Source organism: Lagenorhynchus albirostris, chromosome 9 (assembly GCF_949774975.1).
Source record: "Lagenorhynchus albirostris chromosome 9, mLagAlb1.1, whole genome shotgun sequence".
Classification (NCBI taxonomy): domain Eukaryota; kingdom Metazoa; phylum Chordata; class Mammalia; order Artiodactyla; family Delphinidae; genus Lagenorhynchus; species Lagenorhynchus albirostris.
The window spans coordinates 7,935,925-7,958,196 of NC_083103.1; the positions used below are offsets into that span (position 1 = coordinate 7,935,925).

Genomic DNA, 22,272 nt, shown 5'->3' on the forward strand with positions numbered 1-22,272 from the left:
AGCTACTGTGTGGCCGGCCTGGGGCCAGCGCTCCTCAGGGAACTGGCTGGACGCGTAGGGCGGGGGAGGGGGTGGAACGCTCGGGTCAGGGCTGTGAGTAGAGCGATGGCTAGGGAACCCGAGAAGCTTCACCAGGACCTGGGAGCAGAGCTCAGAGCTCAATTTCAGAAAGATTTATTGGCGCCCCCTACAGACAAGCCAGCACTTTGTACTAGGTACACAGAGATGAATTACGCCACAGCCCCTGCTGTCCCAAGCTTTCTGGCAAGGGGAAAGCCAGCCTCTCACAGTGGAGTTACTGTCAGCCAGTGCTATAACAAGGGCCTGGAAGCGGGTTGAGGGCGGCTCCCTCCGGCAGGGTAAAGTCAGGGACGGCTTCAGGGAGGAGGTGAGCTAGAGCTGAGACTTGAGATGGGGGAGGGGGCTGTCATTCCCAGTGGAGGAAAGAGTAAACCCTTGGAAGGATGGGGGAGCTGCAGAGACCAGGCTTCTCAAGGGTCGGAATGTCATGCCCAGGAGTTTGGAGTTTAGCCTGGTCTTTGAGGACCTGTGGACTGACGTGTAGTGTTTATGTGTGGAGTCAGGAAGATGGAAGTCAGCTGCTCAGGGGCCTGGACGGGGCAGCTTTGGGGCTAGGACAAGACCTGACCACAGAAGCAGGGAAGACCCGGGCAATGATACTGACCCTAAGGGAGAAGCGCCCAAGGCAGAGGTCCCCAGCCCTGGGAAGGCCCCGCTCTGGAAATCCTGTTTCTCTGGCCTCCCCACCCCATCTGTTTGCCTGAGGTTGCAGCAAAAACAAAGAAAGAAAACACTCAATTGGCAGGAGATAAGCTCAGATAAGAGGCTGCCTTCCTCTGGGGGAGGGAGGCAGCCCGGGAAGCGCCAGGAAGCTGGGAGAGGCCTTGAAGAAGTGCCAGCCTGACCCTGCTGCAGAGCCCAGCCGCACCCTCGCTGCGGGGTCTCTGCCACTCCACGCTGTCCCAGGCAGGAGGCGGAGGCATGGAGCAGCCTGACCCTGCTGCAGAGCCCAGCCGCACCCTCGATGCGGGGTCTCTGCCACTCCACGCTGTCCCAGGCAGGAGGGGGAGGCATGGAGCAGCCTGACCCTGCTGCAGAACCCAGCCGCACCCTCGCTGCGGGGTCTCTGCCACTCCACGCTGTCCCAGGGCACGAGGGGGAGGCATGGAGCAGGTCCTCCAGGCTGGCCGAAGACAGTCTGCCATAGAGGGTCCAGGCCCACCCTGCCTCCAGGTCAGGACGTCTTGACTTAGTTGTGGCCTCAGTTTCCTCATCTGCAAAACAGGCATAACGTCTCCCTCACAGGGATGAGGGGGATGCTGCGTCTCCTAGCCCCTGTGTCTGTGACTGTCAGCCTCCCTTCTCCCAAGGTCACTTCCAGGCTCATCCACTTCCCACCTATTGCTGAGAGCCCAGGTCCCCTGATGTTGGGCAGGTTCTGAGCTGCCCAGCTCCACCCCTAACAGGTCCATCCCCCGATACAGTCAACTGCCTGTGTGGCCCAGAGCAGCCTCAGCGGAAGATGCTGGGTGCTTGGGTCATATCAGGCAACAGGAAGAGGGTGCAGGGGAGGCTTCCTGAAGCAGAGGCCTGAGCCTCTGTGAAGGGAGGACAAGAAGAGCCCGGGAGGGAGAGCAGTAATGGGTGGGGGTGGGGTGGGGTGGGGTGGGGTGGGGTGGTGGGAGGAGAGGGGAGCAGGAGTGATAGCCCAGGGCAGAGGGCATAGAGGCAGGAAAGCCTGGGGGAGGCCAGAGGGCCTCTGATGTCAGGTCACTGGGAAGATCTGCAGGCAGTTCCTGGGCAAGGAGGTCTCAAGATTGAAACCCAGCAACCCTTTGTTGGGGGCCTGACCTCAATCCCACAATCCCATTTTATAGATGAGAAAACTGAGGCTCCAGAAGTAGCAGAGCCAGATCTAGGGCCCGAGTCCTCTCCAGCACTGCCCCACCCCAAACCACGCTGCACACAGGGTCCCTGAAATCCACTTTTATTCATGTAAAAAAATCCCCAAAGGATAGAGAAAGAACGTGACCCCGACTTCCCGGAGCTCGAAGTCTCCACCCACTGTTCCCTGGGGAAGTGAGGGAAATGAGTCCCACTCTAGGGTGTGGGTGTCCTGGGGGCAAGGCCCTTCTGGCCCACAGTGACCCACCCAGCACCTCCCCTAGGACTGAGGGCAGGAAGGAGGGACTGGGGATTAAAGGGGCCCCAGGAGGGTGAAGGAAGGGAGTTAGTGTGGGGTGCTCGCCCCGGTTTAAAAAAATAAAATTTCTAAAGATAAAAAGTTAAAAAAAAAAAAGCATTTAGTGTCTTAGCCTCCTGCCCTCCTCCCAGTGCCCACCCTGGCCTGGTGGCCACCTCTTGCTCAGCCAGTTCAGAGCTTCGTAGTCTCCTCTTGGCTCTCCGAATCAGCGCCGGACAGGTGCCCACTGCTCCCAGGCGCGTGACCATTGCTGGCACAGGCCACCAGATGCCCGTCCCCCAGTCCCTCCGGTGTCTCGCCCAGCAGGCTCCGGCGGATCTCCTGGGGCAGCCTCTCCCGCTGCTCCTGACACTCCTGGGCCAGCTGGGCCAGCAGCTGCAGGAAGAAGAGTATCACAGGCAAAGCCAGGCCACCCGGCGCCCTGCCTACCTGCTGCCTGCCTGCCCCTCATCCAAGGCCTCACCTTGGGCTCCTCTTCTGTCAGCTGTTGGAGAATCTGCTGCTGCGCGGCCACAAGGCGTTCCTGCCGCTGCTTTTGGGCCTCCTCCAGCTGTGGGGGGGCAAGGGCTCAGCCAAGGGTCTCTAAGGAAGGGGCCCGGACCCCAGGGCTCTGCCTGGGCACAGAAGTCAGGCAGGCATAGGCTCCCGGAGTTGTGTGGCCACAGGGTCCTGAGATGACTCTTATAGCAAACCTTCCAGACCCAAAGGAAAAGGCTCTAGAAATCCCTCTAGGGCAACGTAGCACCAGGCTGGCCCCCAGGATACAGGTTTACGATGACTGAAGGAACAGGGGTGGGCTAGGGTGGCACCTGAACTTCACTCACCCGACGGATGGAGTTGACCGACTCAGTGATGTGTCGACGGTTAATCTCTGTCAGTTCCCTGCACAGGAGCAAGGCAGGATGGGCTCAGTGCCCAGGCACCCGGCCCGGCCTGCCCAGCGCCCAAATGGCTCCCGGCCCTGATGCCCTTACGCCTCCTTCTTATGTTTCTCCCTGGTCTTTGCCTCTGAGATACTGTTGTGGCGCTTCCTGTCCAGGATCTTCTGCAGTTCCTTCTTCTCCCTGGAGGAGCCAGTGGGGGAAGAGGAAGCCTCAATGGCAGGACTGGGGTCTCTGCCCTCCTCCTGGCACCAGGGAGTATCCCCCGTCTGCCCATGAGATCCCCTGCCTTCACCTCTCGTTCATCTCCTTCAGTCTCTTGAGCTGAGTGGTGTGAGCATCCATGACAATCTCCCTGAGCCTCTGCTGAGCCTATAGACACAGGTGGCCAACAGGTGACACGGGCTGTGACAGGCCTGTCCAGGAGGCAGTCTCTCCCCCACTGCCACACGTCCCCATCACCTGTCTCAGGTGCTCCAGCCTCCGCTCGGCCTCTGTGTCCGCCTGGGCCTCCCTCAGCTCCAGCAGACACTGCACCTGCTTCTTTTGGAACTCTTGATACCTCTTCACCTCTTCCTCCTCCTCCCTCTCGTCCTCCCCGCCTCTGTGGGGAGAACCCCTCTGGGTGATGCTCAGGTCGTCACATGGACTTGGGCTGGGAGGGCAGGGGGACAGGGCATACTCCAGCAGGCAATGGGAGATGCCAGCCCACGGGGGTGAGATCTGTTACACCAATGAGGAGGCCTGTTAGCTCCACCCAAATGTTGGGAGACTGTTTGGGGAACAGTCTCTGGAAACACACTCTTACGGGGACTTCAAAAAAGGTATCGCTCCCTGGCGGAAAGAGGGTGGGACCCGGATTCCTCTGTCTTCCTCGCACCAAACCCTCCTCCCTGGGGTCAAGGGGCAGCGCTTGGCCGTCCCTCCACGCCCACCTAGTGCAAAAACCCATGTGCACACACATTCTCATATTCACATCCATGCACGCAGCACAGTTGCACACAGGCAGGCTGGACACTCACAGGACACCCGGCCGGTGCCGGCACCTGCTCTCGGCCTGGGCCTGGGCCAGGTTGTCGAGCAACCGGCGTGTGAGGGCAACCGCCTTCCGCTGATGCTTCTTGTGCAGCTCTCGAAAGTCTCGCTCTTGCCGGCTCTGGAGCTTCGACAGGGCCTTGTGGCCTCGGAGCTCATCCAGCGGGGCCGGGGCCACCTCTGTGGGCAGCAGAGCAAAGATGGGCCGGGCCGGGCCGGGCTGGGGCAGACCAACCCTGCAGGAGCACCTGCCCCCTCCAGGAGTAGCCCCGTCCCCAGAACAGGCCTGCCCCCTACCTGAGAGGACGCTGGCAATGAGGTCATCACGCTGACCTGGAGAGCAGAAGCAAGTCTGTCAGAAGCTGGAGGAGCCAGCAGCAGAGCTATGTCCCTGCGCCCACTCCAGGCTGCCCCTCACCTGGGCTGCTGAGGGAGGTGCTGGTGGAGGAGGTGATGGAGCCTGGGGCCCGGCGGGGGGAGGCGTCCAGTGGGCTGGGTGTGGGGTTTGGGGTCAGTTGGGACCCTGGCTGCTGAGACTGGGTCTCCTGGCTTGTCTCCAGGCCAGCCTGAGCCTGTGGGAGAGAAAGTAGAATGCTTTATGCTCTTTCCAGAAACGTTGTTCTCTCCAGACCCTTTTTTTTTTTTTTTTGGCCACGCCACATGGCATGTGGGATCTTAGTTCCCCGACCAGGGACCAAACCCGGGCCCATAGCAGTGAAAGTGCGGAGTCCTAACCACTGGACCGCCAGGGAATTCCCCGTCTCCAGACCTTTCTGTCCTTCACAACCTCCCTCAGCCTGCCTGGCCCTGGACTCCTCCTCTGTAATGTGGGGCTGCTGGGACAACTCCATGAGAACAAGAGGTAGAAAATGAGCATTTCCAACCCCTCTTTCCACGTGAGGCATGAAGAAGATAACGTGAGGTCGTGTCTCTAGGATGCCAGGCCTCACTGCATATGCTTAGGAGCTTCCAGATTGTTCCGGAAAGCCTTAGCCCAGCCCCGTTTCCTCCCCTCTCCAAGTCCCCCTCCACCCTTGCCCACAGCTGCTCATCTTCCTCGTTGCTTAGCTCCTGATTAAATCAATGAAGGAAGTGACCACAGAGTGGGCACCAGCCTCTCCCACTAACAGCTCTAGGCAGCCGTCTCTCTTCCCTGCCTGCCGCAGGGCCCCGTGAGACCAGGTCTAGATCTGCGGCGAGCCTCTGCTCCTGACCCCTCCCCGCAGAAGCCACTGCCCGGCTCCCAGGATTTCCAGATGCCCTGGTGAAGCGGCTGTGGCTGAACCCTGCACCCTGGCCCCGAACCCGCTGGCAGCAGGAAGAGTTCTAGCCCAGGACTGTCCTGAAGGCCTTTCTCATGCAAAAGGGGTGGTTTCCACCTCCTTAAAATGTGGAGAGTAACGGGAGACTGCTGAGCCTATTGAACAAGGGAGCCCTGAAGCCCCACGCTGCCCTGCACCAGGGCAGAAAAGCCAGCGTTGGAGGCGGAGCCCAGGGTTGGAGGGACGGTGTGGGTGTGGGTAACTGCATGAAGTTAGCGTCTGCAGTAGGCAGGGAACAGCCCCACTTGGGAAGAAGAGCCAGACCACCAGCTGGGAGTGGCATGGGACGGTGCAGGTGGAGGAGAGCAGAGAAGGCTGCAGGGTGGGCCCAGAGGTCAGCCCTCACCTCCCTACCCCACCCACACGCCGACCCCCAGGGGCCCCCAGGGTCCGGGTGAGCCTGAGCCCTGCTGCCTGCCGCCTGCCCCCGGCCGGCCCCGGCTCACCTCACTCTCCCCAATGAGGGCAGCCAGCTGCTTGGCCCTCTGGTCCATCAGGCTGACGTGCTTGATGGGATTGATCAGGGCCTCTGCGTAGTCTGGGCAGGAGCAGAGGGCAAGGGTCTCAGAGCTAGCACCCCCGGAGCCAGCCTCCAGACCAGCCTTCCCCGGCTCTGGTCTCACGGAGGGACGGAGGGAGCACAGAACCCACCCTCAGCTCTGTTTCCCACCCTCAGTTGGGGCCACCAGTCTCAGCCACTCCCAGGCCCTGGTGGTGTCCTTGTCCCCACCCTGCCTGGCCTGCCCCGCCCCAGCTCCCTCCAGCTCCCTCCAGCTCACCTTGGTGGTCATCGGGAATGTAGTCAGAGGCCTCAGTGTAGACAAGCAGGGCCGGCAGGCACAGCGGCTGGTTGGCCTCGTTCCGCAGGCAGATGTAGTGGTACCCTGGGAGGGCGGGAGGGCAAGGTGGCTACGCCCCGATAGGTCCCCACACACCCTGCCCCCCACGCTGCCCAGAGCCCAGGTGGCCTCACCTGAGCGGATGGCAGAGACAGGCAGGATCCGGTGCCCCACGAACTTGCCACCCTCCTCAAAGGCCGCGATGCGCAGCAAAGCCAGCGTGGGCAGCACCACCTGAGGGCCCAGACTGGTCTGAGCTGCAGCTGACCACAGCCACCAAGGCCGACACCCAGAGTGGGCCCTTGGACAATCTGACCCAACCACTGACCATCAGTCACCATCGTCACTGAGCCAGTGGTGGACCCACACCTCTGTGACCTCGCCAAAGGGATGACCAGCTTCCACCAGAGCCCTGAGTCAAGAGAACAGGCAGATGGACCCCTCCAGGCATCGCTATGGTGGGACAGGCCTGGTCATTGCCAGCTTAGAAACTGGCATGCGTCTGGGCCTGAGGCCACACCCCACCCCAGCAGGCTGCAGAGGGCCCATCCATTTGGGGGGCAGGGAGAAGCTGGGGTGAGCTTGGAGCAAGTCCCTCCCGCCTGGGAGATGGGGTGGGTGCCAACGGGAGCTGTGGGACCTCCTGCTGTCTCAGCTTCCTGTCCTCTCCTCTCACCCCACACAGGGAAGGGAGTGTGAGCCTGACGCTGGGACATGCAGGACCCGGGGTGGGGCCTGGAAGTGACAGGCCCAGCCTTGAGGTGCTGGGGCACAACCACCTTCACATCCCCAACCGCCACCAATGCTCCTGGTTCCCGTCCCCCCACTAAGACAGCCCGGCAGGTCTGGGCTGCAGCTCCCTGTGCCGGGGAGGGCGCAGGCGCGGGGCTCACTTTGGGGAAGTCGAAGGGCTCCTCATCCCACACGGGGTTGAACGAGTTCCCCTGAGAGGTCCGAGTGCGGTACTTGCGCCGCGTGTCGACAGGGAGGCCGAACATATCCACCTCCACGTAGATGCCCACCTTCCTGTCGGACAGGAACTGCCCCGAGATCACCTGGGGGGCCAGGAGGGTGAGGTGGCTGCTGAGAGTCCCGTCCCCAGGACACCCTGGCCTGAGCCCTCCCTGGCCCCACCTTGACCCGCACGGCATTGGCCACGATGCCATCCACGATGACCTCGGTGAAGGGGTCAAAGGACTTGTCCGGCCGCCGCATGAACTCGGGCTTGAGTAGGTAGCCACTGCGCCCGTTGTACTCGAACACGCCCGCGTTGAGCTGCATGGCCACGTCTGGGGGCAACAGGGGGAGGGCAAGGGTCAGCAGGTCAGATGGGGTCAGGAGTCAGGAAGAACAGTGCCGTGCAGAGGGGGGACCAGGAGTCGTTCAGGTCGGATCAAATGGCATCAAGGACCCAGACTCAGGAAAGAATGGACAAGGTCTAGGATCAGCCAAGGTCAGGAGTTAGGGTCGGCCAAGGTCTCGGCTGGGTTTGGGGATCTGGGATTAGACAGTCAGAGGCCCCTTCAGTCAAGAGGAACAGGGTCATGGGGCAGAGGTCAGTGAGGTGGGGGGCCAGAGGTCAAAGGTCAAGGCAGGCCAGCACTCACCCAGGGTCTGGAAGTTGAGCGCGACGAGCTGGCAGCCCACATTCCAGAAGAGCTGGGGCATGTAGTTGGACGAGTCCACGCGTGTGCCCTTGGGGTAGATGCGGCTGAGCTGCTGCTTGTTGTATCTGAGGTTGGCAGTCAGGGGCCACGCCGGGTACTGGCCCCGTCGGGTGGCGGCGCCGCCTTCTGCCTCGAGCCCAGTGCTCCAGGCCCATCCTCAGCTCCTGTGAACCCACCTCCCCGCCTTTGCTCAAGCTGCCCCTTCAGTCCCCCGCTTCTCCGCCTAGGCCCTGCACAGTCTCCCAGGCCTGCTCAAAACCCAGACCGGGGTGCTAGAGCATCAGGATCCTGCGCAGGTGCTGCGAGTGGGGTCAGAACATCTGCGCCAGCCTCCGAGTGAGTAGCCCCACCCCGCCAGCCCTAGCAACGCGGAAGGATACTCCACAAACTCCATGGGGCTCTTGGTCAGTTGCTCCATGGCCTTGGTCTCCACAAAGGATGACATCTCAAAGCACTTGTTCCTCTCTGGGGGGTAGGGAGTGGGAGGGGGTCACGCCTGGCAGGGCCAGACCCCCTCCCACTCCTCCACCTCTCACCCCACTCACTTCGAGCAGCCTCAAAGGACTTGAACTTGACGGGCTCGATGTAGTTGACAAGCGTCGACATTTCCTCAGTGGCATTGACCTCACTGCTGGCAGTGCCCTGTGGCCCCCAAATGCAGGGTCAGCGGTCCCATGGCCCCCAGCCATCAGTTGGAAGTTCCCTCACCTGCCCCCCACCACAAAGGAGGCACTGACCCTCCTCCCAGCCCTGCAATCACACTGCCCAGTTCTCCCAGCAAAGACCCCAGCCTGGCCACGCCTGTCAGTCCTGGTCCCATCTGCCCCGCAGCCTTCTCTCTGGGCCTCTCTGATGTGCCCTGGACCCCACCTTCCTGGTTTGCCTTCTATCTCCCTGATCCTTGGAAGCTGGAACTCCTCACCCAACCCCAGGGGTTCAATTATTCACACGCAGATGAGCCCCAAATTTCCATCCCCAGTCTCATTTCCAACCACCACCTGCCATCTCCTACTGGGTGGCTCAGAAGAGCCTCAGACTCAACCCCTGCTACCTGAGCTCGACCATGGCTGCCCACGCCCTTCCCCACTCTGGGCCCCTCTCAAACCCAATCTCATGATTGACCTTTTCTGTCACCTTCTCTCCTCAAAACTCAGCGCTCCCTCGTCTTGCACTGCCCCCTCCCCCTGCACTCTCTGGCCCTGCCACAGGGCCTTTGCATGGTGCTCCCTCTTCCTCAGGTCTGCTCACCCAACACCCCTGCTGAGGTCCGACTCCCCCTCCCGGCCCACGTCCTGAACACAATTTCACACTCGCTTCCGTGCCTGTTTATCTGAGATCCCTCCCTCACTCCACACACACCCCCCTCTGAACTCTGGGAGGGCAGGGGTAACATCTGATCGCGAGCAGACTCAGCACCTGGTGCTATGCCCGGCACAGTCAGGGCTCAGCAAACACTTGGGAAGTGAAGATGTGCCGCCACCCCCTCTTCCTGCCTGTAGGCCTGACCTCATCGGTGGTCGGCTTTTTGGGGTCCGTCTGTTCCTCCTCTTCCTCATCCTCTTCCTCATCCTCACGGTAGGCAGATCCAAGGGCATCGGGGCCCCGCTGCAAACTCTCCTCACCCAGAGACTTCTGAGGCTCCAGGCTGGGCTTCTCAAGGCCCGCCTCCTCCCCATTGCTCAGGCCTGGGCAGCTGTCAGAGCTGGGGGACCCTGCAGAGGACAAGGCCACAGGGGGTCGGGGGTCAGGGCACACACTGACACACAGGAGCCAGGAGGAGTTGTGCCCAGCGTGTAGAGGCGGCTCACGGAGTCAAGGGGCACTCTCAGGGCAGTGTGGCTGGGGGACGGGGGGAGCTCAGCAGCTGGATGGGATCAAACCGAACGGTGGTATAGACAAATCAAAGGTCAAAGATCAGGATGCAGAGTTATATCCAGCAGGGAGATAGGTAGCGTGGCTCAGAAGGGTGAGAATTGGGGTACAACAGCCTTGACAGTGGGGGTAAAGGATGACAAGGTGGGGCTCCAAGTCAGGGCTCAGTGAGGGCCACACCCAGTGAGGGCGCTTAGTGAGGTGAGCACTCGGGTCGGATGTAAGCGGGACCTCAGTAAAGTGAGAGGTCCAGGGTGAGCTGAAACTAGAACCAGCTGGGTGGGTAGACTCAGTAGGGGTCTCAGGAGAGAGGTGGTTTAGGTCAGAGGTGATTGAGGTCAGAGGTCAGAATTCAGAGTCATAACCTGGTTGAGGGGGAGGGCGCTGTGAGGGGCGAGGTGGAGGCTGAGATTGAGGGGTCAGGAGGTGGATGGAGCCAAATCCAACTGGGGTGAAGTTCAGTGAGGTGAGCACCTGGGGTCAGGGGTCAGAGGTCCCATACTCAGCTGAGAGGTGGTGAGCGGCTTGGTGAGGAGGGAGGTCAGGTTGGGAGCAGAAAGAGCATCCCCGGGGAGGGCTGAGCTCAGTGAAGTGGGAGGTTAGGGTCAGGACTGGGGTCGAAGGTCAGGCCAGGGCCGTACCGAGCTGGGGCGAGGAGGGCTCGGTGGCAGCGGAGCTCTCACTCAGGGCCGAGTTGCTCTGCTCTAGCGGCCGCTTGCGCACGGAGCTGTCGGGAACGCCAGTGCTGGGCCGGTGCCGCTTCTTGTTCTTCACCAGGATGCGGCCCATCAGGTCCTCGGGGCTGGGCAGGGGGACGCCCGGGGCCAGCTGGTGGGCACGGACAGGTCAGGGTTTGCTGGGCGCCCTCACCCCCATGCCCCGCCCTGGCTCTGAGCCCCATACCGGGTACTTGTCCAGGGGATCGATGAGCAGCGCGTCCCCAAAGATGGAGCGGCAGTACTCAGCCATCTTGGCCTGCTGCTTTGCCCTGTGGGGCCAAGGTCAGAGGTCAGAGGTTCTTGGGGTGAAGCTGAGGTCCCCAGGGTAGGTCAGAGGCCGGCAGGGTCAGTGAAAGATCCCAGGGTCAGAGGTCACAGGAGCAGTCCAACAGTGCCATGGTGAGGTGGTTGTCTCTGGGTCATCAGGGGTCCCCAGGCCAGGATCGGGGTCCCAGGGTCAGGGGCCCACTCACGAGTCCACATGGTTCTCAAAGGAGAGGATGACAGGGTAGGGCGAGGTCTTGAAGGCGGTCTCCGCAATGGCCTCCAGCACATCTCGCAGCGGCACCTCCGTGGTCATGGTGAAGCCATGGGTGATGAAGGGCTCCTCCTCAGGCGGCCGCCCTTTCCACACGTCCAGCTCCACGCAGCGGCAGCCCCACAGCAGTGCCTGCCGGTACATCTCCACCGACGAGGTTCCCGCCAGCTGCCCCGCTGGGGGCGAGGCTCCGTCACCACGGCCACCCCGCCAGCCTCGCCCTCTTCCCCAGGCCTGCGCTGAACTGGGCCATGCTGGGGACGCAGAGCCCCGGGGGTGGCCTGGCCCTGGCACGCTCTGTCTGGCCAGCTTCTGACGACTCCTTAATTCACTGTGGAACCAGCACCATCTCCCCGCAAAGTCCCAAAGCCGGGTAGAGTCGGCATCCACCAGCACTGGCTGACAGGCTGGTTCCTCCTCCAGGTCTCACCCTCTCTCAGATAAACACCCGCCACTCCCCATCCCACCAGCCTGAACCGGGGAGTCAGCCCCAACACCCCCATGGCCCCTTGCTTCCCTTTCCTCCCTCCACCGCTGCTGCCCTGGAACAGCCTCCATCACCTCCTCCTGGGGACAGCAGGCCCCTCCCCGCCTCCCATCCAATCTCTGCGAAGCACCTGGCATCATCCTTCTAAAAACATACCAGGTCACATCACCTCCCCCTGCTAAACACCTTGCAAGAAGCCTTCCCACGCACTTAGGATCAGTCCAAATTCTTCCCATTCCTTCTGTGCCCCCTGGGTCCCTCTCATCTCTACCTGCCCCAGTCCCCGCCCCACCCTGCCCCACCCCGCCCCACCCCACCTCTCAGCCGCCTTTCTGCTTAAGAGCACCAAAGGGCCTCCTGCCCCCGGGCCTACGCACAGGCTGTTCCTTCGCGGGGCAGATGCAGGCCTCAGCCCTTCCCCCGGGGAAGCCCCCTGGACCACCCCGAGAAACCCTTCCACAGAAGCCCACTCCCCAGGGCAGGCAGTCTGTTCCAGGCATGTATCCCTAGCAGGGGCCACCCCAAAAGGAGGGAAGCAGTCTAAGGGCCAGAGGGCAGAGGGCAGAGGTCATGCTAGATGGGCTTGCTCACCAGTGAGATAGGTGTTGTGTGAGGAGTTGATGAAGTAGGCACTGAGCGGCTGGGTCATGTCTGCGCTCAGATCCAGAGCCTCTAGGGGCAGGATGCCATTCTCCTCACCTCCCAGGTAGCGGCTGAAGCCCTCCATGGACATCTGGTCTGGGGGCGGGGTGCGGTCAGCAGGGGCAGCTGGGGCCCTCCCGCCTTGCCCCCAGCTCCCACGCCGGCTCACCTCTCTCCAGGAATTGCTGGTTGGGCTCATACTTCTCGATAAGCAGCCGGGCCTGGGAGGGCCGCAGAGGCGGGTACAGCACTTCATTGAGCCTCGGGTCCCGTTGCTTCTGGTTGATGAAGTCCATGAGCTGCTCCAGTGTCAGGTATGGTTTGCCCTTGGCGCCTCTGGAGGGGGCGGGAAGTGGAGTCAGGCTGGAGCCTCACCAGCCCCTGCTCCAAACCCTCACCCTGCAAGGAGTCAGAAGGCCGGGTCTGGCTCCAGAACCCTCTGACTGGGACTTGGGCAAGTCGCTGGCCCCTCTGGGCCTCAGTTTCCCCATCCGCCCTCCTAACCATTTGGTGCTGCCATTGGTATCAGCAAGGGCTTTGGAAGCCACCAAGTGCTTGGCCCACCACACCATGCTTCCAGATCCTGGACCCGATCTCAGCTCCAGCCCTCACCGACCACAGGTCTGAGCCACTGGGTCCTCAGCCCCAGTGGCCAAGGGTCAGCATAGAACTGTCCACGACAGAGCCCCAGGCAAGGCAGCTCTGAGCACAGGCACAGCTCCAGCACGCAGAGACCCCGACAGCTCCAATTCCCCTCCCTTGAACTGGAGGGGACGCCAGCAGAGGCCAGACATGGCGTATGGGGGGCTGGGAGGCAGGCCCAGCCCTGCTCACATCTCCAGCAGGATCTTGTCAATGTCTGGCCGCAGACAAAGCTTGTTCAAGAACCGCTCGAAGATTTCCAAGGAAAACTCGTCAGGCCGGATGGACTCGCTCTAGGGGCCAGGAGTGAAGGGTGAGAACCCAGGGACAGCCAGCCCTCAAAGAGCAGGCGCCCACTGTGACACCCCCCAACCCTGGCCCCTGTCCCCAGCCCCCTCACCCGGTTGAAATTGAGGCCACAGGATTCCAGCGCAGTTTCTACCCGCTTCTTGTCTGCTGAGAACATCTTCAGGATGCTGAGCAGATGGGAGGGGTTAGGGTCAGTGGGGGCAAAGGTCACCAAGGTCAGAGAAGCAGAGGAGGTGCTAAGGGAAAGGGGCGCTCACTTCTTGACCGGGATCCGTCCATCCTGGTTCACCTGCAGTTTCAGCTTCGTGTACCTGGGGACACAGGTAGAAGGGTCACGCCCTGGGAACAGCTACCTGAACCCCCCCTGCCCCTGAGGCACCCCACCCCCCCAACCCGGCCGCCCCGGGGCAGGCCCAGGGCTCACGCTTTGCGCAAGAAGGTGTTCCGGGAGGCGTTCTGAGCCAGGATGTTCATAGCCAGCTTGAACAGCTCCTCGGACCAGACCTGAGGGGTCAGGATCCGGGGGGAGGGCGTGACGGGGGCACAGAGGGGCTGGCCCAGCCACAGCCCATGCCCAGAACTAGGTCTGGTACGCGCTAAGTGCTTAAATACCACTTTGTAAGAGGATGATTAGAAACAGGGGCAGAGGACAGCCTAGTACAGAACAGGTGCCTACTAAGTGATGGCTGTCTCAGCAAGTGAGGCTGCAGCTCCCCCAGGCCGAGCCATCAATCCCAGCCCACCTTGGCTGTGTCATCCTGCACGGCCATGAAGTTCAAAAACGATGTATTCACCGGGTCTGGCCCGGCCACCACTGTTATCAACTTCTCCTCCAACCGGGCATCAGGGCCCCCAAAGCCCAACACCTCCCGAATCTTGGGGTCCTGAGTAGGTGAGAGCCAAGGGTGAAGAGGGTTGTCCCCATCCCCCACGGCCTCACTCCCATCCTGAGTCCTGGGCCCCCATCACTCACCTTGGGTAGGCGGGCATAACGGCCTGTCCTCGTGTCCCTGATGGAACTGATGTCCAGTGTGTCCACCTCCTGGGGAAACCAGATGCCAGGGGACGTCTGAGAGGCTACAGGGTGACAGCTGGGAGCCCCCAAGCTCCCCACGCAGGCCAGGGAGTGTCCACCCCCTGCTGGAGCCCCAGCCTCAGCCCCCGCCCTTAGCACTTCCTGTCCAGGGAACCGTGGGAGAGGTCAGGCAGCAGCGGGGCCCCACCCCCATGGCCGGGGGCTGGGGGTGGTTTCGGGGGTCTGGGGTGGGAGCCCTAGGCCTCAGCAAGCGGCATCAGCACCCGCCCTCACCATGTTGGGCCCCGTCCAGTACAGGAAGAAGCCACTGGGGTCCACGCGCAGAGTTACCAGGTTCCGACTGGAGGCCTCCTGGGGACGAGACGGACGGCAGGGGTCAGGGGGTAAGGGCTGCCGCCCAGGTTTGGTCCCTGGACACCCTGGGGCCATCCCCCCCCACCCCACCCCACCCAGTCTTTCTCTCAGTAGCGAAAACGAAGCCTCAAGCCAGCCCACAGGTCCTTTGTGGCTCCCTGCAGTCCTCAGGACAAAGCTGAGGTCCTAGTCCCCTCCCAGCCCCACTGCTCTCTTGCCCTAAGACTCTGTCACATGGACCACTAACTACCCTTTCCCCACCTCCAGTCTTTGCATCATTGTTCCTTTGCGAGGATATTCTCCCTTCCTTCTCTATCCCTGAAACCTGGCCTGCCTCCTTGGGGAGGCCTCCCCAGACCCCAAGCCTGGGCTCAGTTTCCTCATAAGGTCTGAGAGCTCCCTGATGGCTGAAACCCTCACAGCCCCCTTGGGAATATTTATGGAATAAAAGAAGAGGGTTTGGAAGCCTGACCCCCATGGTCCTTCTGTGTCCCTCGGGTCCCCATGACGACCAGCCACCCCTTACATCTGCTTCAAAGTCCATTACCCCCCCCAACCCTGCGCCCCACTGGAGCCTCACAGCTTCGAGGCTCACCCCACCTTACAGAGCACAGACTAAGTCCCCTCGGAAAGAGACTCACCCTGCCCTCAGGACTAGACAGTGAATTCTGTTCTCACTCAAACAGCCCTGGCTGGCAGGAGGGTAGAAAAGGGTGCACTGGCCCCATTTTCTGAGGAGGGCCACCCTGTGTGACTCAGGATCAGCAGCAGTGGGGGAGGGGGTGGTGTCATCAGAGGCTTAGACTCGGCCAGGGCCCAAGTGACCAAGTGGCTCCAGGTAGAACTCTCCTGGCCCAGGCCAAGAGAAGACGCTGCCTCACCTTGGTGCCACCCCAGACTGCTGCTCACCGGTGGACGATCCTATGGTCGTAACAACAGCTCACCCTCACGCTGCCCCTACTGCTTGCCAGGTTCGGGTCTAAGCACTCAATATCTAGGAGCTCACTTAGTCCTCCTAACAACCTATGAGGTTTGCACTCTTGTTCTTCCCAGCTTACGGGTGAGAAGACTGAGGCACAGAGAGACTACCTAGCTTGCCTAACGTCAAGAGGAGCCAAGATTTGCATGCAGGCAGTATGGCTCCAGAGTCCCGAGGTTTGGGAAGCAGGGAACTAGGACCCCTGCCAGACTCCCAGCTCCTGACCTCAGCCACAACCCCACTGTGGGGCCTGGGATTAGCCTCCCTTCTCCAGACTCAGTTTTCATCTTCTGGAGAATGGGGACCGCACTAGCCCCGCCCATCTCAGCCTTTACTTACAAAGGACAGGAGGTTGATCTGGGGGCAGAGGGGCTAGGAGGCTTGGGAACTGTTGGGATGCTCGGGCCTCCCCACCTCACTGTGCTGACACCCATCCTTAGCCCCTCTCTGGGATTACCAACCCTGCCCTGGGCTCAGGGCCCCCCAGGAGTGTGATGAGGGGGGAGTTCTGTGGGTACTGCCTCCAGGGTCTCCCTCTCCCCCTCCTCAGGGGTCTGGTCTTCAAAGGCAGCCCAGGCCCCAGGTTCTCAGGCCCCAAGTCCCTGTCAGCAACCCCTACCCCACCCCCAGGGCCCTCTCCCTGTTCCCACTTCCTTATTTGGGTTTATCACACTGGAAGGAAAAGGAGAAACTTTTCCCTTCAAGCCGGCCTGGGGGGAGGGGTCTCCCCTAGCCCCAGGGGCGCCGGGGCACCCCTCTACGGCACACCTGTTACCTCAGGCCACGCCCCAAGCCCCTCCCCCCAGCTCCCACGCCTACCCGCCCCACCCAGCCGGAAAGGAGCCGAGTCTTCCAGGCCTCCGGCCTGTCTGGGAAGGAGCAGCAAGGCAGCTCAGGCAGGCGGGGGGAAAGCCCTGGGGAAGGAGGGGCCCAGGGGGCAGAGGAGGGGGCGGTGTGTAAACGAGGGTGAGGTGCAGGACAGCTCGCAGAACCGCAGGTGGGAGCGGGGCCTCTGGGAAGCTCCAGGGTCAGGTCAGGTAAAGGGTGGTGGGGAGGGGGAGTCAGGATCTATTGGGGTTCAAAGTCCCGATGCTAAGGAGTGGAGAGCAAAGTTCCCCCGGGGTGGAGGAACTTGGGGGGGGCACAGTCTCCACTAGGGGGGGTGACTTGGTGCTCCCACCTGAGCAGCGAGCTGGGCTGGGATCCAGAAGCAGGGCAAAGGGGTGCCAGCCAGAATAGGGTGAAAAAGTGATGAATGGAGAAGAATGTTCAGACTAGGGCACTGGGAAGGGTAGGGTCCCAGAGGCACCCACTCAGAATGGGGGTACACTGAACCAGACTGAGGGCTATGGTTCTTCAGCCAGACTGTCCAGTGCCGGGCAGGGGTCTGGGGACCAGGCCAGGGTTGGGGGAACCAGAATTAGACCGGCCGGGAGAGGTGAGAAGGGCCAGAGAAAATAGGGGGGCTGGAATTTATTGGGGTTCGAAATCTCTGGGCCAAGGAATGAATGCCATATTTTCCGTAGATGAGGGAGTGGGGGGTGGGGGACAGAGTCTTCATTACGAGGACGACTGGGGACTCAAGTTTCCGGAGCGCAGCCAGGCTGGGATTGTGGGGGGGGGGGCGAGGTGGCCAGGCTAGTCTGGGCTGGGGGTCCCCGGCGGCTGGCGGAGCTGGGGTGAGGGAGTCCCCGGATCTGGGCGGAGCAGGGGGCCCCTGCACTTACCTCGTCCCATTTGATGAACTTACTCCCGCGCCGCAGGGTCTCCACGACGGTGGGCGGCTCCAGCTGCAGCGCGTGGACGCCGGGCCTGGCGCCCGCCATAGCTGGGCCGGGGGCGGGTCGGGGACCCACGGAGCCCCGACGGGGACCCGACGGCGCCGCTGCTCCCTCCGCGCGCTCCCGCGCGGCCCGCTCCGGCCCGGCGGCGTCACCGCCCGCCCGCCCGCCAGTCTGTCCGGGACAGACCAGAGAATCGGCGGGGCCCGGCCGGGGCGGGGCGGGGGCGGGGCCGCAGCGGCACCGCCCCCTCCCCCGGCGTCGGGCCCGCCCGCCCCGCGTCGGCTCCCCCTGGCGGCCGGGGTGGCGACTGCAACCAGAGGAGGGATGGGGCAGAGGCACGCCCGGACTGGGGCACTTCGCTGGGGGTGGCTCAGCTGAACCCGCTCGGGGTTGGAGGAAGGCGCTTTGGGGCGGGGAGGCTGTTGGGGTGCAGCTGGAGGGACTGCGTGCAGAGGGCGCTGCCGAAGACCGGCCGGGGTCGGCCCGCTAAGGTTTCTGAGGGGCAGGGGCGGGGGGTACTACCGGAGAGCAGGACTTGTGCCTGGGGGCGCAGAGACCTGCCACCCACCCCACTCCTGCAGCACTTAGCTGAGCGCTGGAAAAGACACTCCCACCCCTCTCTGTGCCCTCACTTCGCCTCACCCCCTTCTGCAGCAGCTCGGTACCCGCCCTCCCCTCCCTGGGAGCAATTAGCAAGCTAATGGGCCTTCCGCCGGCGGGCGCCCCTCCCCCGTCCCTAGCCCGGGGAGGCCCGGCGCCTGTCGCCTCCTCTGAGGACCCAAGCACCCTGGCTTTCCAGAGCGAGCCCTGGAACAGCGCCCTTCTTGTTCCGCAGCCAACCCCCCACAGCTCAACCTGGAGCCTGTCCCTGCGGGGCTCTCGACTGCAAACTGAGAAGGGGACAGCTGGTCGTTTGCCCAGAGGGGTCAGAAGCCTCCTGGGTGTCCACGAACAAGGAGGGTCGAGGAGAGGCTCTGCCACTCCTGGCCCACAGCAGGTGTCCTGAAATCTGCTGCATGCCAGGGACGGGAGCGGGGAAGGCGCATGGGCACTGAGATGGGTGGGGGCTGCAGCCCCTCCCGCAGGGCTTGGCTGGGGGGGCTCCTGCCTGGGGGCCCCTGTGGGAGCCCCTCCAATACAGAGACAGTAGCAGCAGCAGGTTTAAAGTAGAACTCATCCAGAGGGGCCAGCCAAGTCACCTAGAAACCCAGAAAGAGATGGAGCTGCTTCTGGGGGAGGAGGGGTCAGTCAAGGAGGAGCCAGCCCTACAGGCCTCTGCCCCAGGCTCTCAGACCCCCAAGGGGAGCCCTGCCTGGCACTGGCCATCCTCAAAATCCCCACCATGTTGGGTACCAACTCTAACCTAACAGATCTCCTAGCCTTTGGCTGAGGCCCTATGGGGTGTGATTATTATCTCTACTTGAGGCGCAGAGGAGGGGAAAGGACTTGCCCAAGGTCACACAGCTTTGTAGGAAGATTGCAGCCCTCTGTCTTGAAGGCCAGTTTATGTCCTGCCTTTACTCCGTGCCCTTGAAGAGACAAAGAAAGGGGGACAGGACTTGTGATCCTTGTCCTCTCTCACCAGAGCAACAGAGCTATAGCCCTCAGAGACTCAGGGACTACGAGGTCTCACTGGGCAGTGCCATGCCAGGTAGAGATTGGCCTCTGCTCCCGCTGACTTGGGTCCAAGTCTACCGGCAGAACCTCGTCTCTCTGTGCGTCAGTCACCTTATCCAGAAGGTGGAGGTTGTCAGAGGATGAAATAGGCAAATGGGTATGAGATGACCCCTAGGTGTAGACAGCTGAATCTCTAAGGAGTGAGAGCAGGCTGTGGGGACAAGGGGAAGGAAGGAGGAAAGGGCATGGATCAGCTCTGGGCCAGGGGGCTAGCAGGGCCTAGAGCCAGGGCCTGAGCTTAGGGGTAGAAGCTCTAGGCAGCAGCTCCTTGGAAAACAGGATGGGAGCCTGTTTCCTGGGCCTGAGCCCCTCCCCCTCTCCCTCCACCCCTCTGTCTCCCGAAGCCAGGGCAACCCCCATTAGAGGGCTTCTTCCTCCTCGGACACTTTCTTGCAGCCTTGGTAATGGTAATAGAGTTTCTCGGCAAGCAGTAAACGGTGGAAGGCAGGCAGCCTTTCCGGCCTCTACCCTTGATTAAGGGAGCGGTCTCAGCCTAGGCCCTCCCTAGGGCCTCTGCTTTGAGGAGGTGCTGAAAGCAGCCTTAGCTGCCCTCTGGTGGAGGGGGGCCAGGATCCCAAGAGGGGTGGGGCTGGGGAGGCCACAGCCTGAGGCTGGAAGGATGAAGAGCAGCAGCGATGACAGGTTCAGACAGGAGAGCAAGGGCTGGGATATGGTCTTGGAGCACTGACCTCAGCCCCAAACCACCAGAAGTCAGCAGAATCCACCCCTCTGAAGAGGCTCAGGGCAGGTAAATGACTTGCCCAGGGCCTCAAAGCCTAGGGCAGAGGCAGGATTTGAACCCAGTTTTTCCACTCCAAGGTTCTGTGCTGGGCACCCCAGCCTCCAAGACAGCTGCAGGCCATCATGTCCATCTGCACTAACTGTTCACAGGGTAGGCGGCCATGGGAAGGGACTGGATGGACAGGGGGGTCAGCCCCAGGAATCTGGGAGTGCCCTGGGGGTGGCACAGGAGGTGGAGAGAGGGAGAGTCAGGAAAAGCATCCCTGGCTCTTCCCTGTTCAGCCTAGAGAATCCTCAGGGGACCCCTGAAATTTGGACATGACCGGAGGCCTTCACACCAGCCTTGAGGGGAGGAAGATCATTGCTCAGGGTCATAGCATCTGGGGGGTGCAGAGCTGGGGCTGGTACCCAGGTCTTCACCGCCAGTAGGTTTCACTCCCACAAAAAGCTATGGTATATCCTCTCTTGTAACTGTGAGCTCCCCAAGGCCTGAATCAATGCTCCAGTTCAGAAAGAACAGACCCGCCTCAGTGGGGTGAGGTGGGGTGTGGTGGGGAATTTGGATGTGGGTAAGTTGCTTCTCCCATCAGGCCAAGCTCAGAGCCAGAGGCCAGGCTGGGGATGGGGCTCTCTTTGAAAGAGTGGGTCTTGCCTAATCCGCAAGAGCAGGGTCAGCCCTTCCCTGGCCCCCCAGGCTGGCCAAAGGGAGGCTAAGGCCAGAAGGGGGACTGGAGAGGGAGGAGGTATCAGCCCGTCACCAAGCCACATTAACCTGCCCCCTACCCAGGCCTCCCACCTGGCCTGAATCCCACCACCACCATCACCACACACACCATTCTCAGCCAGCGCCTTCTCATTGTCTATTCTCCGCAGCTACAAGGTAAGCCTACAGTCCTAGGTTTGAATTTGTCTGCAGCACCAGCTGTGTGACCCTGGGCCAGTGTCAACCTCTCTCTGAACTCCATCTACTGCAGAGGACTTCTCTGGCATCCAGAGAGAGGGTGTCTGTGAGGGGCTGGGACTTAACTGCCTCTCAGACCCTGAGACTGTGCTTGGGACTGCAGAGGGTGAGCCTGCTGTCTGTGGAAGCATCCCAAACAGGGCTGCACAGCCTTGTGCGGTGGTATGAGTAGTGATTTTGTGTCAGGGGACCTGGGTACACAAGCTGAGCTCCATCTCTGTCTGGCTGTGTGACTTAACCCCTGTGGTTCAGTCCTCGAATCTTCCATGCACTTTCCTATTTAATCTTTGCCACAGCCTTCAGAGGAAATGGATGCACAGAAGAAGCCATTAATTCTTTCATTCGGTCATTTGTTCAACCAATAGTTATCGAACACCTACTATGAGCCTGACCTAGGTGCTGAGAGTTCAACAAGAGTCAGGTAATTTGCGCGACCCATGTGGGTTTGAAGCCCAGCAGGCCCACTCAGCCATGGGCATCAGCAGTAAACAAGGGCCAGACAGGTCTCTGCCTCATGGAGCTCATAGTTGAGAAATGGGAGACAGACAATGAACAAGTGAATGAGAGACACTATTTAAAAATATGGAAAATCAAAGCAGGTGCGGGAATGAGACGCACGGTCTGCTTAAGAGAGGTGGGCCAGATTAGGCGCCTGTGAGCTCTGAAGGACAGAGGCGGCCGCAGGGCGAGGATCTACCGGAGAGCGAGTGAGGCGCCCTCACGCTGGAACCAACTATGTGGAACCGACCGTAGAACTCTCATTAGGGTCAGCTGTTATTATTATCTTTATTACCGTGAGTACCGGCTCCCCCACTTCCCAGCTCTTTACGCCTCAGTTTGTACACACAGAGGTTGCGGGGTGCAGAGAACCGCGCCCTGTGGAGACCAGCCCTACGAGGGCGCTCCAAACAAGTTCTGCGCTTCCCGGACCCAGTTCCGCTCCAGGGGAGGGGCGGCCATGGGGGCGGGACCCTGGGAACTACATTTCCCATAATTCCGTCCCCGCCGCCATCTTGGCGGGTGGGCGGTGGCTGCCTGGGGTCTGGCCCTTCAGGCCGCCCGGATCGCTCAGCTCACCCCCAACCTAGGCCTCCATCATGGGGGGCGCGGAACCCCGACGAGTAGGGCGTCCGGTGACCTGAGCAGCGCCTGCCCGCCTTCTCCACTCCTCCACCCCCGGGCGTCCGGCCCACGTGTCCGTCCGCGCGAAGAAGCCTGCTCTTTACCCGCTGGCCAAGGGCCTGAGGACCCAGAAGTCGGGGGCTCCCACGTCTCTTCCTCGGACCTCTGTCCTGTATACAGTGTCCACTCCCCTCCATTCTCAGACGGCCCCTGTTTTTGCATCAGTTAGGACAGAACACTAGGTTCCCCGCAGGAGCGCAAATCCGGCTACCGGACGCTTAGAACGCCTGGGCTTGGGGCAGGAAGCTTAAAAGGGATAGCGGACAGCTAGGTCCAAACCTCTAAGGACTAGACCCTCTCTTAGCCCCGGCCCGAGGGCGGGGTAGGGGTGAGGGGCCTGCTTCAGGACTGTCCCTTTAAGGGGGTGTGGTCGGGGGGCGG

The 22,272-nt window shown here is 61.6% G+C and overlaps 1 protein-coding gene across 3 annotated transcripts; it reads right to left on the bottom strand.

Annotated features, from left to right (window-relative positions):
• Positions 1 to 158: 158 nt before the first annotated feature.
• On the bottom strand, positions 159 to 17,470 carry PLCB3 (phospholipase C beta 3). 3 transcript variants are annotated; one of them, XM_060158813.1, is made up of 32 exons: positions 17,274 to 17,468; positions 14,487 to 14,564; positions 14,151 to 14,219; positions 13,921 to 14,061; positions 13,602 to 13,681; positions 13,435 to 13,488; positions 13,269 to 13,344; positions 13,061 to 13,161; positions 12,396 to 12,562; positions 12,176 to 12,322; positions 11,033 to 11,273; positions 10,744 to 10,828; positions 10,482 to 10,668; positions 9,475 to 9,680; positions 8,514 to 8,610; positions 8,349 to 8,433; positions 7,909 to 8,033; positions 7,436 to 7,590; positions 7,195 to 7,356; positions 6,436 to 6,535; positions 6,242 to 6,346; positions 5,909 to 6,000; positions 4,559 to 4,712; positions 4,438 to 4,473; positions 4,128 to 4,320; positions 3,568 to 3,709; positions 3,401 to 3,477; positions 3,199 to 3,288; positions 3,049 to 3,106; positions 2,688 to 2,774; positions 2,380 to 2,599; positions 159 to 1,295 (listed from the first exon to the last, which is right to left on the bottom strand). In XM_060158813.1, exons 1-31 carry the CDS (start codon positions 17,370 to 17,372, stop codon positions 2,396 to 2,398), a joined length of 3,693 nt encoding a protein of 1,230 aa, XP_060014796.1. In that variant the 5' UTR covers positions 17,373 to 17,468; the 3' UTR covers positions 159 to 1,295; positions 2,380 to 2,395. The 3 variants fall into 3 exon arrangements, 2 of the variants coding, with proteins under 2 accessions (XP_060014796.1, XP_060014795.1); XM_060158812.1 differs by lacking the exon at positions 159 to 1,295 and having other exon boundaries at positions 1,993 to 2,599; positions 17,274 to 17,467; XR_009542336.1 differs by lacking the exon at positions 159 to 1,295 and having other exon boundaries at positions 2,545 to 2,599; positions 3,231 to 3,288; positions 17,274 to 17,470.
• Between the last annotated feature and the right edge of the window lie 4,802 nt (positions 17,471 to 22,272).